The sequence below is a fragment of the Rhyacophila brunnea genome, unplaced genomic scaffold (genome assembly GCF_057557595.1).
Source record: "Rhyacophila brunnea isolate RB1 unplaced genomic scaffold, BYU_Rbru_1.0 scaffold_12, whole genome shotgun sequence".
NCBI classification, from domain to species: Eukaryota; Metazoa; Arthropoda; class Insecta; order Trichoptera; family Rhyacophilidae; genus Rhyacophila; species Rhyacophila brunnea.
Genome location: NW_028232774.1, coordinates 3,316,566 through 3,329,946, shown reverse-complemented (window position 1 = coordinate 3,329,946; position 13,381 = coordinate 3,316,566). Strand labels below are relative to the sequence as shown.

Sequence of the window (13,381 nt, the reverse complement as noted above, 5' to 3'; positions counted from 1 at the left end):
AATCCAATTTCAGATTTATTTATAAATGCATAATTTCAAACAAACACATTTGATTGACAATAAAAAAAAATGTATTTAGAACACATCGGAGCCTGCAGTGTTCGAATTTGGTATTTAGAACTAATTTAAAATATTGCCATCTGTGGATGGGAAATAAAATATAGATGATTATAATAATAATATTAAGCTCGCCACAAACAAATATTTTACAAAAAGACAATATAAATCACATCAATTTGGATGGTATATAGTAAAGAAACGATGAACCGAATTGTTTAAATCAACATAACATTTTGAAAGCTGCCAATATTTGACACATAGATAACAGTAAGTTTTAAAAAAATCAATGTTCTATGAATAATGGCCATATTTAATATTTATCTGCATCTATAATTTTAATAATCTTCTCATTTTTTAATTATATACCCATCATAAAATTATTTTACAAGCAGTTAACTTGGTTTAAACTTTGGTCGGTAAAGATTCAGTCACTGCTTTTGGTATTTCACAAAATCTAAATAATCCATTGAAATTTACCATTTTTGATATATTCTGCTAAACGATCTTTTGAAGAACTATATTTATATGTAGTAGTATTAAAAAATAACAAATACAACTTAAATAATATTATAACAGTAATTAAATCTAGTTACAATTTTAAAAGCAATCACAGCACCATTGTTTTGCTCAATAAAAATTATATAATTACTTAATATCTATAAATCTAATTCGATTTGTTAGTGTTTACACTTAGAAACTTTACAACAAATGGTAAAAATGTATTTTTTTCAGTTTATGGTTGGGGAAAAAATATTCATCTATTATCTATGACTAGTATACATTCTTGTACGAAATAGTAATAAACGAAACTTTATGAAGAGGTTTGCATGTTTAAATGTGGCATGTGGAATTAATGATACATAATAAAACAAAAAACAATAACCTAACAGCCATAAAACCTCTGCAGTATAATATAAAATGTTGCTAGCAAGAATATCTGGTAGGTTTGGAATGAGAGTATTTCAAAAACAAATTGCAGTGATTCTGAATTCACAGTTTTCAAATATGGAACATTAGAATATTTTTTTTACAGTATGTAATATGATTTTGTTTTGTTTTACAAGTATTACAATTTTTATAATGGGAATCTAAAGTATGTAACAAAAAACATTAGGAACAATATGTAAATAACTTGGTGACTGGTAACGTGATCGACTGAAATTAGATGCCGTGGTAAATATTTCATACATTTCAATATTAGCTGCTATTGAATACTTCCAGAATAATTATAATGGTTAGGTAAAGTTGCTAGCAGGCAAAGTTGTAGCGTAAGTTTAAATTTAACGTAATTATTGAAAAAATCAGTTGTATTATTTTATTGGTAAATATGCAGTACTTTGTATCCATAAAAAAACACTTTTAAAACCAAAATAAACGCATGTCTCACAAATTTATATAATCATAATATTGATTATAAAAATGCTAAACACGATCCAAACAGTTGGCGAAAGCACAATAGTGGTTTCCATTCTACTTTGACAACACATTTTATCATCCAGTGTAGGCAGAAGTAATAAGCGCAAACATCTTACAATTAAAACAATTATAAGTGAAAACGAGAAAATCTTTGTTTCGAAAAGTTTTGGAAAACATTTACAAAATAAATAATTAAGGTTTTATTTTAACTGATACCTAATTTGGTCAATTAATTCTTTAAATTTAGTGATTTTATTCTAGGTTGGTAACACTGGGCAAACATGGCATCCAACACAAAACCCAAACCCGCTACCGTGATTGTTTAATTTTGCTCATTATTTCAGACATTAATAATTTAGGGACTTCTTTACTGATTGACTTCACTGGACAAACATGGGATTCACTATGAATCCTTCGATTGACTGCTTGGTCAGTGTTTTTTTTTTCATTTAATTCAATGCATATTATAATTCTGATGGTGTTATATTACACAATTTTGTAGTATATAATACATAATATTATATGCCAGTGCCGAAGGGTGAAGGTACGCTGTGGAAATCCAACAGGAATAGTGCACACTAAACTTTGTCGGACATTCTTATTTATCTTCATTGAACTAAGAATACAAATTGAAAATCCTGCCTAATTATGCCATTACATGCATTAATTTAAAATATTTTATGCATGTAAAAAATAGAATCCAATGTTATTCGAAAACACCTACTTATAGCTTTTTATTATTTATGGTTGCTCTCATCGTCAACGAGAGATAGAACATTCATTTCAGTAAGTGACATGCTATACAAATTTGCTATAGTATGACTGACAAAGTTTAGTGGCCACTATGTTTGTCGGATCTCAACAGCCTACCTCCACCCTTCACCACTGATATAATATGCATTTTGACTTCCATATCAAATATTAATGTAAGTATTTTCTATGGGTATTTAGAATACTTCATATTTACTTTCGTATTTTCTTAATAGAAAGAAATTAAGAATAATACAATAACTCAAAAAAAAAAAGATTTTATTAAACTGTAAAATGTAAAGGAAAGATACTTTAAAGATGATAGGTAATTATATATTTAATAATCTTTAGAAAATCGGTTTAAAAATGAAAAAAAAGGTAACCAAGTTTTATATGTCGCGAGCCTAATACTACAAGGTTCTAAGTGTTCATCCTTGATAAAAAAAACCCAACAACGAAGTAGTATTCTATGCTGCCTCGTTGTTACTTTTGTTTCGCCAAGGACAAACACTTAGAACCTTGTAGTTCTCCACTCGCGATGTATATGTATCAATATGATTTTTAAGCCAGTAATGGCTGCATTATAAAACAACGTGAATATATTTTTAATAACATAAAAAAGAAGTACATGATCAACCGCAGACTTAATTAAGATTATACAAATTAAATTTCTTAATAAAATATGGTTTTATGTGTTTAGGTACTTGCTGACAATATGATCTGAATCTTCAAAAATCATTTACAGTGTAATTGCACATGAGAATTCGTTAAAAACATAATTAATAAGGAAGAGAAAACATTCTTAAAGATAACCTTCTGGTCCCAAAAGATTGTAGTATTTTTTTTTTACCCAATACAACAATGTAATAATACAAATTATATGAAATATCAATATTTAGAATGAAAACGAATGTCTACAGCTACACCAATAATTTCATATCAAAACTCAGTTTTGAAATGGTAAAATACTACTGCTGTACCTACATATTTATTTCGGAATGAAGAGATTTATTCATTTGTACAGATCATTGATTTGTTTATTATATTCAATGACGTTAATATGGACGACTGGAAAAAAAAATGACACTCACTTTTTTGTCGGGGTCTGCCGAATGACATAATCTGTTTTAACGCCATTACAATAAAGGTGATATTGCTATAAATTCCGATATTTGTGATAGTCGCTATGCGCGAATTTACTTGCTAGCTACTGTATTGAGTGTGTTGTCCATTAATAATGTCATTGATTATATTACACACGGAATGACAGTTTACAACAGGGGTCCCTAAACTATAACCGTGGACAAATAATTTGAGAAAAACGTTCAATAAATTTCGAAAAGAATTACTTGGGAAATCTCTATAAAAACTGACAAACATTATGGTAAACAAAATATTTATTTTTGTGTGTGAATTGGAGAGGGCGATGAAATGAGTTAATTAACAAATAATTAATCATATATATATGCCGACGGTGGCCGCGCGGCTTAAGCGTTGGACTATAACGCCGTGGGTCCCAGGTTCGAATCCTGGGTCTGGCAAGTACACATATTGTTTTTCAATCTGTGTGTGTCAGGGTATGGACCTAATAGGTTGAGCAAGTGGCTGACATCCACTCGTAAAAAACAAAATCTGTCAGTACAAACCTCTACTCTGTGGAGGCCCATATGATCCAATTTATTAGGATTGGACATGGTCGAAAGAAAGAAGAAAGTATGTATATAAAAGAGAAAAAGGACAAGTCGAATTGATGGTAAATGGTAAATTTCACACTGAAATAGAAGTTACCATATAAAGTTGTCTGAAACTCAAATCATCTTTTGCTTTTTATAGACTTATCTCGCTCTTAATTTCCTGAAAATTGTACATATGACAAATGCCACAACGGGTACATATATTAATATAGAATAATCTATGTCTCTCTTTTGATCTGGCCCACAGATCAATTTAAATATTCAAAAAGTTTGGAAACCTAATTTCAAGTTTTACAATAGTAAAATAATATAACAGTTATATTCTAATTCCGTTACTGTGTACAAGTACAACACATGTGATGTACGCAGCAGTATTTTGTATGGCATTTCCAAAGATGTAGCTGGAAAATGTACTTCCATGCGGATGGAGCTTTTGTATATAATTCAGATTAAAGGCAACTCTACAGTATGAACTTACAATAATTAAACTGATACACTGGTGACATTGAGATACGCCAAAATGCAATGGGAGGTGAAAAAAAGGAATCTAGCGTACTGTCAACCGGCCGTAGTATTACTAATATAATCTCACATTTCCTACGCGGCCCTATGAACGTGCAGCTGAAATCAACTAAAGCTAATGATTAAATTAGCTGCAAGCTTCACACTTATGTTCTCAGATTTAGAGGTTATGATCAAAAATAATCAGGAAAGGTCAATCTCGAATCTGGAGAAATTTATTTTCCGAAATTTCGAGAATTCGCATTTCTTGAGAAGAAAGCTGCCGTCGCAATCGGAATTTTAAAACTTCATCAATTAAAAAATGTTTTGGTCGGTGTGTGTAATAAAAAAAGTTTATATTACTCCCTATGTTATGGTAGTGCAACCTCTATGGGAATTTCAGATGTGCAATGATACACATAAGTGGAAACATCTCTATATTCAAAGTAAACAATGAATATTACTACATGTCATTCTATACGTACAAATATCAAACGCATCACTGAAATTGGAAATTAAATTTAGTAAACGGACCATCCATAAACGATTTTTTTGTATTATTACTCCCCCTCCCAGATCGTCAACATCGTCATAAATTTTTACCCCCGTTTACCCATTTTGTCACATTTTCGAACTCGCCCCCCATTTGTTGAAAATTGATTTTATTCTCTGATTCATCTATTCTCAATTTTCTCAGTCTCATGTTTTCTACAACCTCCCCCACGTCACAAATCGTCACATTATATCAGAACCCTTCCCCCATTACATTGCGATTAAATATGGACAAACCCTAAATTTCTTTATACGTATTATGGAAAAAAATAAACTAAACTTCACTGTAATCATTTTAAGTAGACATATTCAAATTACTTTAAACACAGTTTGTCCTTGGTTCTTATGCAAATAGATATTCGATAATAATTAACTTCAACCTTGAGGAACCAGAATAGTTACAACATTAAAGCATATTTTTTAATAGGTAAGTATAAATTTTCAGTATAAAAATATTTAGAAAACTCTGTGTTATACACTAGTTTTAAACTTAACAATTAAATAATCACTATATTATCTTCAGATTAACATATATTATACATAACTTATAATCTATTACACTTGAGGTAGAATTCTTTTTAACACACAATCTAAAAATATATGCACAATCAGTACTCGAAATGGAAACAGATATTTTCTCACCGTTAATTTATAATTCCTATATATCATCTTCATTCATTTTCAGAACTTATAAACTTTCCAGAAATTTATCGTGTATTTGATTTATTAACAATTTTAAACATATATTCACATTTCAGGAATTCCAAATATAACATATACTTTTTTTAATGATACAACAGGCCACGAGGCCCAATGATAGCGGTAGCGGTGTAATAATCATAGAAACACCCAAGCTTTGAACTTTTCTTACAATAGCTACCCCGATATGACAATAAGCATCATTGAAGAACATATTTATATTAGAAAGAATTAAAATGTGTATCTCTCATTATTAGGTAAGAAAAATATGTCTTCACAATCGATAGATTTTATCAAAATATCAACTGTTACAGCACAACACCCAACAGGAAAGAAAAAAGTTATAATAATTCCTGGCGAAAAGAGATTATGAGAAAAAAATATATCTTTTATCAAAAATTCAAGTGTTATCTTGTCCTCTCTATTTCATTCCACTTCGAGCACTGTGTATACACTAATTTGAAGACAATTTTAACTTTCCAACATTTAATATCGACTGTATAATCTTGTACATAGAATTTTAAAATCACGTTTCTTTAATATCTCAATAATTTGTAAGCATATTTGAAAGATTCTTTTGGTTGAAAAATACAAATATAGATATATCATACTAATTCTCCATTATTTCCACCATTTTTTATTGTATTTAAAGGTGGATAAAAATATTTTAATAAATTGTTTTGCTTCTCCCAATTCAAAGTCCTTTTGTTTGAAAATTACCACCATGCTATTTATATGGTTAATTTGTAATATTTCGCATGATATAGCGTCGCTTCGGTGATCTATTCCCCACCTATTATTTGACCAAGCGAAGTAAATACCAAAATCTATGGTGGTGAAGCGAACTAAAAATATTTTTATAGGTTTATTAATGTTTGCTGAAGGGTCTAATTCTAATATGTAAAAATATACAGGTTGAGTAATCCTTCAAATTTTCAATTAATTTTCGAGATGTGGAATAGGTCTATTAAGGTCTATAAACCGAAGATGTCGCAATGTACTTACATATAATAAATTGTCTCCAAATTAGCTACATAAGTATTAAAAATAATATATAATTTTAGAAATTTAAAACACGCACCAGTTAACTATTAGCATTTTGAAGAGCTTTATTAATATCATTTATTACAAAATCTGGGATTAAATTATTTATTTGAAAGAACACTTTTTTTAAATTTTGCCCAATAATAATTTTACAATTTTATTATAGTACGAACTAAGGTTTGCAATCTCAGAATTTGTCAGATTTTTTAAACCCGAAATTAGCTTTAATACGATGTTCGTTTGAAATTAACCTATTTACATAAACCAAAAAAATATAAATTACTTAATGGAAGTGAGTAAGTAGTCTCATTATAAAATATATGAAACTTGCGATTGCACTCCGTATAGATTCATTTTTCGATAATTTATGGGAAAATTATATCAATAAATTGTTTTTTATACACGTAATATATTATATTTAAAATTTTCAACACTATTTCTTTAGGTCACAATAATTTATTTATTTATTTAAGAAAACAATACATTGTAGACATAGTATTTTTACTGTAATTAAAAGACATTCAGACTATTTTAGCTCAATGTTTAAAAGAGCTTTAGGTATCGCCTAACTCATGACAATAATGAAAAAACGAAATTTTGCAATATCGAGTATAACTTGAATATGACCTACGGGAATAAAATCAATGCTGAGTCCGACTCGACATAGGACCAGAAAGGGTTACATTACAGATTTATCATAATCAAGACTTTACATTAAATCATAAAAATATACATAGTAATATGTACAGTTATTAACTGTTTACCTAATGAACCAAAATAAAGAAATATCACTATTAATGTTATACGTTTTTACGTGGGATATCAAAGTGATTTGTATTAGTAATCCCAAAATCCCGGGATTAAAAATTCTGTCAGGGATTGGAAACCTTAGTATACAAACAAACTTTTAATAAATCGTCTGTTGGTAAAAATGAGATTCTCCGTAATAATTGAGGTCCTGAAAATTGATCCATCATCTACAGTTAATATACACGAGTGACTAAGTTGAGTAAAGCAACTTCTAAGTTAAATATGCAATTGTAAATTCTACATAACTGTTTACAATATTCTGTAAATGAGGTCATGTTACCAAATGATTCGATACTATTCCACGAAAAACTACTGAAAAGTATTTTTTTTACCTTATTAATGTTTTAGTGTTTAGAATGACAAGTTAAGCTAAAATGTTCAAATTATATACAGTTGCTATGAAAACACTATCATTTTATACACCAGCGGTGCCCAACCCGTAGCTCTTTAATACGTACCGTTTTAATGTGACTCGCGGCTCACATATTCAGATTATGTATTAAGCGCGCAGTGTATGTAAAAAATTGGCAAAATTGCTACTCACTAAGCCAACACCTCGTCGGCAAAAGGCGAGAGTAATAGTATATTAGTCTATGGGCGAAACGAAGCGCGTTCTGACACAAGTGTCAGTTTGACAATTATATTTATCATATAGTTACCAGAATAATTATGTCTGAATATGAGCCAGGGAAAGAAAAAACGGACGTATACTTACAATTTTCAAGAAGATTAGGAAGAGAAATATTTTTTTATTTATTTTAAGAATAAATGTGAGTATTTGTTTGATTTGGGATTCAACAGTTGCTATTGGAAAAAAGTACAATGTAGAACGACATTTTACAACGGTTCATAAAAAACATGGTAGGTACTGAATATCCTATTAACAGCAGTTTAAGAAAATCTAAAGTGAAAGAATTGAAAGCCAAATTAGTTGCCCAACAATCTATATTACGAGTCCGTAAATAAATCAAGAGCTGCTACAATTTCTTCATTTAAGATTGCACATATACTTGCAATGCACCAAAAACCCTTTGACGACGGCAACATAATTAAAGAAGCAATGCTTGCTACATCAGAAACATTGTTTCAAGAATTTAAAAATAAGAAGGAAATTATTGCGATGGAAATTAATAATTGTGATGATTTTTTCAAAAAAAAAGGTCATGTCTATGTGTAACTCGCCTAAAATTTTTAAATTCTTAATTTGGTCGAGATGGACTAAAGGTTGGGCATCGCTGTTATACACCATGTAAGTACTTACATGAGATATACTTCAATGTTGGAAATAAATAATATCATACAAAGCAGTTACACGTTTGCATCCTGTTTCACACATAAAAAGTTATGCGGTAAAGTGGAAACTTCTCTCAACTTTTAATTATACTCGTTTAATCCTTGGCACCCCAATTCAATTAATAAAAAAAACTGTAATATTCACAACATAAAATATTATATTCATTGGAATATATATATACCACCAAAACACAATATTATATACAGGCAAAATTAAACTTTAAGATTACAGAAGGTTGTTGAATACATTTTGTAATTATTACTCATATGTATTGAAAATTCAAAAATGGTCTTTGCATTATTTTTATACCACAAACCATAATATTGTGGGGTTTAGATATTATTACCACGTTTTTATTAGCTCGTATTCTTGTTTGTCCAGCACAAATTTTTTCTTGTTTGTCCAAATCTTGAAATCGATTTTTAACTAACTTCCCGACTAGATAGACATTTGAAACTTTTAGAATACATCAGAACACGATGACAATGCATTCTTTTAATACTTTTAGCCATATTTAAGCAGAATTGAATTCATTTTCAGTTAATTCTGTTTTGTATGGAAAGTTATTTCGGAAAAAATTCGTAAAAAGTAAAACACTATTATTGGTTGCTAACGGGGTCCTAGCAACTAAATTATTAATATATACGTGCGTTACTAAGTAAATCAATATGAAATGTCAAAATGACATGTCAGTATTCTATATTTATTCAGTATTTCTATCAAGTACAAAAAAAAGTATTCATTAATACATAGAATTGTCAAGTTTATATGATTCAACAGAAAATTTAAAAACGTGGTAAGTATATAAAAAGTTCTTTTTATCTTGTAATTATTTTGATATAATTTTAAAATCAGAATTAAAGATATCCTTAAAGATATCTTATAAAATGACGATATGCTGATTATTAATACATGAAAACAAGTTACAGGTAAGTTTTATGGAAATGTTTTATTTAATAAAGCTCTGTCAAGCACACATTTTCAGATAGACAGGAAAGTTTTTTAGTATAAAACTTTATAGTAAATGTATATCTATGGTCATTATTTATAATGTTTACATACAAATAAGATATTGAGGTAAACGGTATTGAGGCTCCAATTATTTCAATTATTCCGAAATGAATTTGTACTAAACTTCTAACTAAGATTAATGTAAAATTTCTATAATACAAAAATAATAAAATGGCATGCGATAATACCATTTCATTTATGAACACATGTTTAAATACATATTTTTCAGACGTTACTCGCATAGCGATGCAATATGAAAAACAGACAATTAATTGGTGTATTGCCATTAATTATTTGCTGAATATTCATATACACGATAATTATAAATTATTACAACAAAAACTATGTTAGGTTTATCGTCGGGGATAATTTGATTTACGCACAGAATTAGATAAAAAATCGGTTGCAAAAATGCAATAAGGCACATCACCAAATTTCCATACTCGAATATCAATATGGAGATTCCAGTCGATCTAAAGAAAACCTAAATTATATAATAGTTTCTCATGCGACTCGGTGCAGACGAGGCGACCGAGTCGTACAATATGTCAGTACTGCGGTACTTTTGCAGTCAGAAACCAGGGATGATAAAATAAAGACCAATACAAAAATAATGCCAGAATTTTTCATAAAATAAATTCGTTAGACCGACCGTTTCAGTAGATTGAGTTTCGACAAATAGAATTTTCCAACTGACAGAAACCGGACACCGAATGCCGAAATGAAATATAGTGAGATTGAAATATCATATTCTGCCGGTCTTCGGAATTCGTGAATCGGCAGATTTTCATTCATGTGAAGCTCAGTCGTTTGTCCTGGTCGAGTCCTTAATTAAATGACTCATATTTCAGAAGTGAAAGTATCACTTCACATTTAAAAGGTACCTACATAAATCGAGACTTTGATAAAAATTTTGTATATCTCCTCCGCGTATATAATTACGGTACACCTAAGACAATTCGAAAATACTTATCAATAGAGGATATCGAACCTGCGTCACGACGACGACAACGATGGAAACGATAGACGGTCGCACGACGAAAGCAGGTTTCCGTCTTTGGAAAGGATCAGGATCTCCGGACGAGATCAGTCGGGGGGGCGCTGCGGCGGCTTGGGACTCTGCGTGATATTCTGGAAGGTGGAGCTGAAGTTTGGGAGGGTATTCTGCTGCTCATGGGCGGTTGCGTCTGCAGCGGCGGATTCCAGGAGGTCCAGGATCTGCCGGTCCGTCAGAACAGCTCGCATAGATGTCCCCGGCTGCGAGCCCAACAGTGAGAGGGCCTCCTGCTCGGTCGCGTCCAGATTATCATCGGGCATGTAAGTGACGTCTCCGTGCGGGATCAGGTCCACATCGGCAGGCGCGGCAGAGTAAGGGGGCGGAGAAGGCATGTACATGACCTCCGGAACAAACTCGAATTTACTCACGGGGGGGATGACCTCCGGAACAAACTCGAATTTACTCACGGGAGGGATGGAGAGCACGTCGGGCGCGGGCGAAGTCGGACACATCAGCGAGGCGTGGCCGGCGGTGGATGGGCCTGGGGCGGTCTCGACGAAGGACAATCCGCCGACAGGAGACTCTTCCACCTTCACTTTGGCTAAAAAAACGGACCGCTCGTCCGGAGCAGTGAACAGTTCAGCGAAAGGCAGGGACGTCAGTGTCGTTTCGGGAACTCCTTCACTTTTGAACTGGTACGGCTTCTCCCTGCCTCTGGCAGTAGGCGGATCCTTGGCCGGTTTTGGGAATTTGAGCTCTCCTTTGGTTTTTTTGGCCTCACCTTTCCCTCTTTTGGTGATGTCAGTCGAGGGGCCGGGGCCAGGATCAACGGCCGGCCGCCATGTTTCCTCCGGATGGGCCTTCTTCACGTGCCGCAGGAGGTGGTCTTTCCTGCCAAACTTCTGTGGGCAGCGCAGGCAGGCGAAGTCTCGGTCACCTGTGTGGACAACCATGTGCCTCCGGACGTCCTTGGCCGTGAAGAACTTCCGATCGCAGCTACCGCAGTTAAATTTCTTGTCAGTCTCACTACGGACTGTCCTGCTGCCCGCATGCACCTTCAGGTGGAATACAATTTGCTCGCGGGTCTCGAAGGCCAGCGAGCAGATTGAGCACTGGAGGTGACCTTCTTCAGCTAGGTGCAGGGCGCGATGCTTGCGGAAACTCAGTGGTGAGGTGTATTGCTTTCTGCAGTTGACTCTCTCGCATACGTACACGCTCTTGTCGGGGTTATGCGTCCGCTCATGGTTGCTCAGGTGGTCCTTCCGATGGAAGGTCTTGTCACAGAGGAGGCATCCGAATGGGCGGTCCTCATTATGGATGAGGCGATGCCTCACCAATTTGAACTTGGAATTAAATTTCTTGTCGCACAGCTGGCAGGAGAAGGGGAGCTCGCCCGTATGGGAGAGGACGTGCTGCGCAAGTTTGCCCGGGCTGCTGAACCTTTTGTTGCAGTTCTTGCAGCCGTGTCTCTTCGGCGACTTCGGAACCGAGCCCTCGGCTCCGGCCGCCCGCGGTCGCCGGTCCTTAGTCGTCCTGGGGGTGGCGGGCGGGGGCGGTGGAGACGAGGGGGGTGGTTCCGGGGGGGGCTCTGGAGGGGGTGCGAGGGCAGGAGCCGGCTCGCATCTGGGGGCGATCTTCGGGAAGGTCACCCGGCGGGTGGACTTGACTGTCCGGAAGCACTGCTTGATGCCGCTGGGTCCCGCGACGCCGTGGCTCGGATGGGGGACGTGAGCCTTGGCAGGCGGGCGCTGCGGGGAGAGCGCTAGGAGATCGCGCTGCCTCTTGGAGGCTGACGTTCTGCCGCGCGTCGCCGGCCCCCGCCCCCCCTGCCCCCCTTGCCCCGGCGCGCCTTCGTCGGCCGCCGCTCCATCCTTGGGGTTCGGGAAAGGAGTGCCCATGGCCTCACCCTCATCTTTATTCTGCAGCGTCGCCCTACCGCGAGGCTGCCGTCGCCCGTTCGGCGCGTCAGCGGACCGAGCGTTCGAAACTTTTCTTCGATTTTTTCTTCGAGTTCATCCCAGATAATGCGCGTATTTCATTCTGCTGTCATAAAAGTTTCCAATTAAATGGAATTGGTTTTATTCAATTTTGTAATCAGAAGTAATCCATAGTGAAATTGTCCGCGGCGTTTTCGAAACGGGTTTCTTTCATCCATCAATCTGTCACAAACACAGTGATAGTGAAAATGTCACAGATGCCGTTCAGCACTCGAAAGAATCGAGCAATTCTAGGTAAACCTTTCAAATAGTTTGTGATTTCGTCGTTTATTTTACAGCTGACGTTCCACACCCGATTCGGATCTAGTTTTGCGTCGCACTGTACGTTTCTAATCCATCCAGAAATTTAAAACATGACAGCCGCCTGAAACAAAATATCGTCCGAATCGACACCTACGACGATGACTCTCCGGCGTATATCTTTGGTGGATTTGAAAGATCGATACGATTGTGACGCTGTTTACGTCTATCATTATCGAATGACCCCTTTATTTTTCCGCGTTCGTACGATTACGGGATACTATACAGCCTTGTCGTCAATTAGATAGGTGAATCG

The 13,381-nt window shown here is 34.6% G+C and overlaps 1 protein-coding gene across 1 annotated transcript; it reads right to left on the bottom strand.

Moving 5' to 3' along the window:
- Positions 1-7,090: 7,090 nt before the first annotated feature.
- Positions 7,091-12,726, bottom strand: LOC147077663 (uncharacterized). The gene has a single exon (XM_085940065.1). It carries the CDS (start codon positions 12,724-12,726, stop codon positions 10,918-10,920), a length of 1,809 nt encoding a protein of 602 aa, XP_085796191.1. The 3' UTR covers positions 7,091-10,917.
- Between the last annotated feature and the right edge of the window lie 655 nt (positions 12,727-13,381).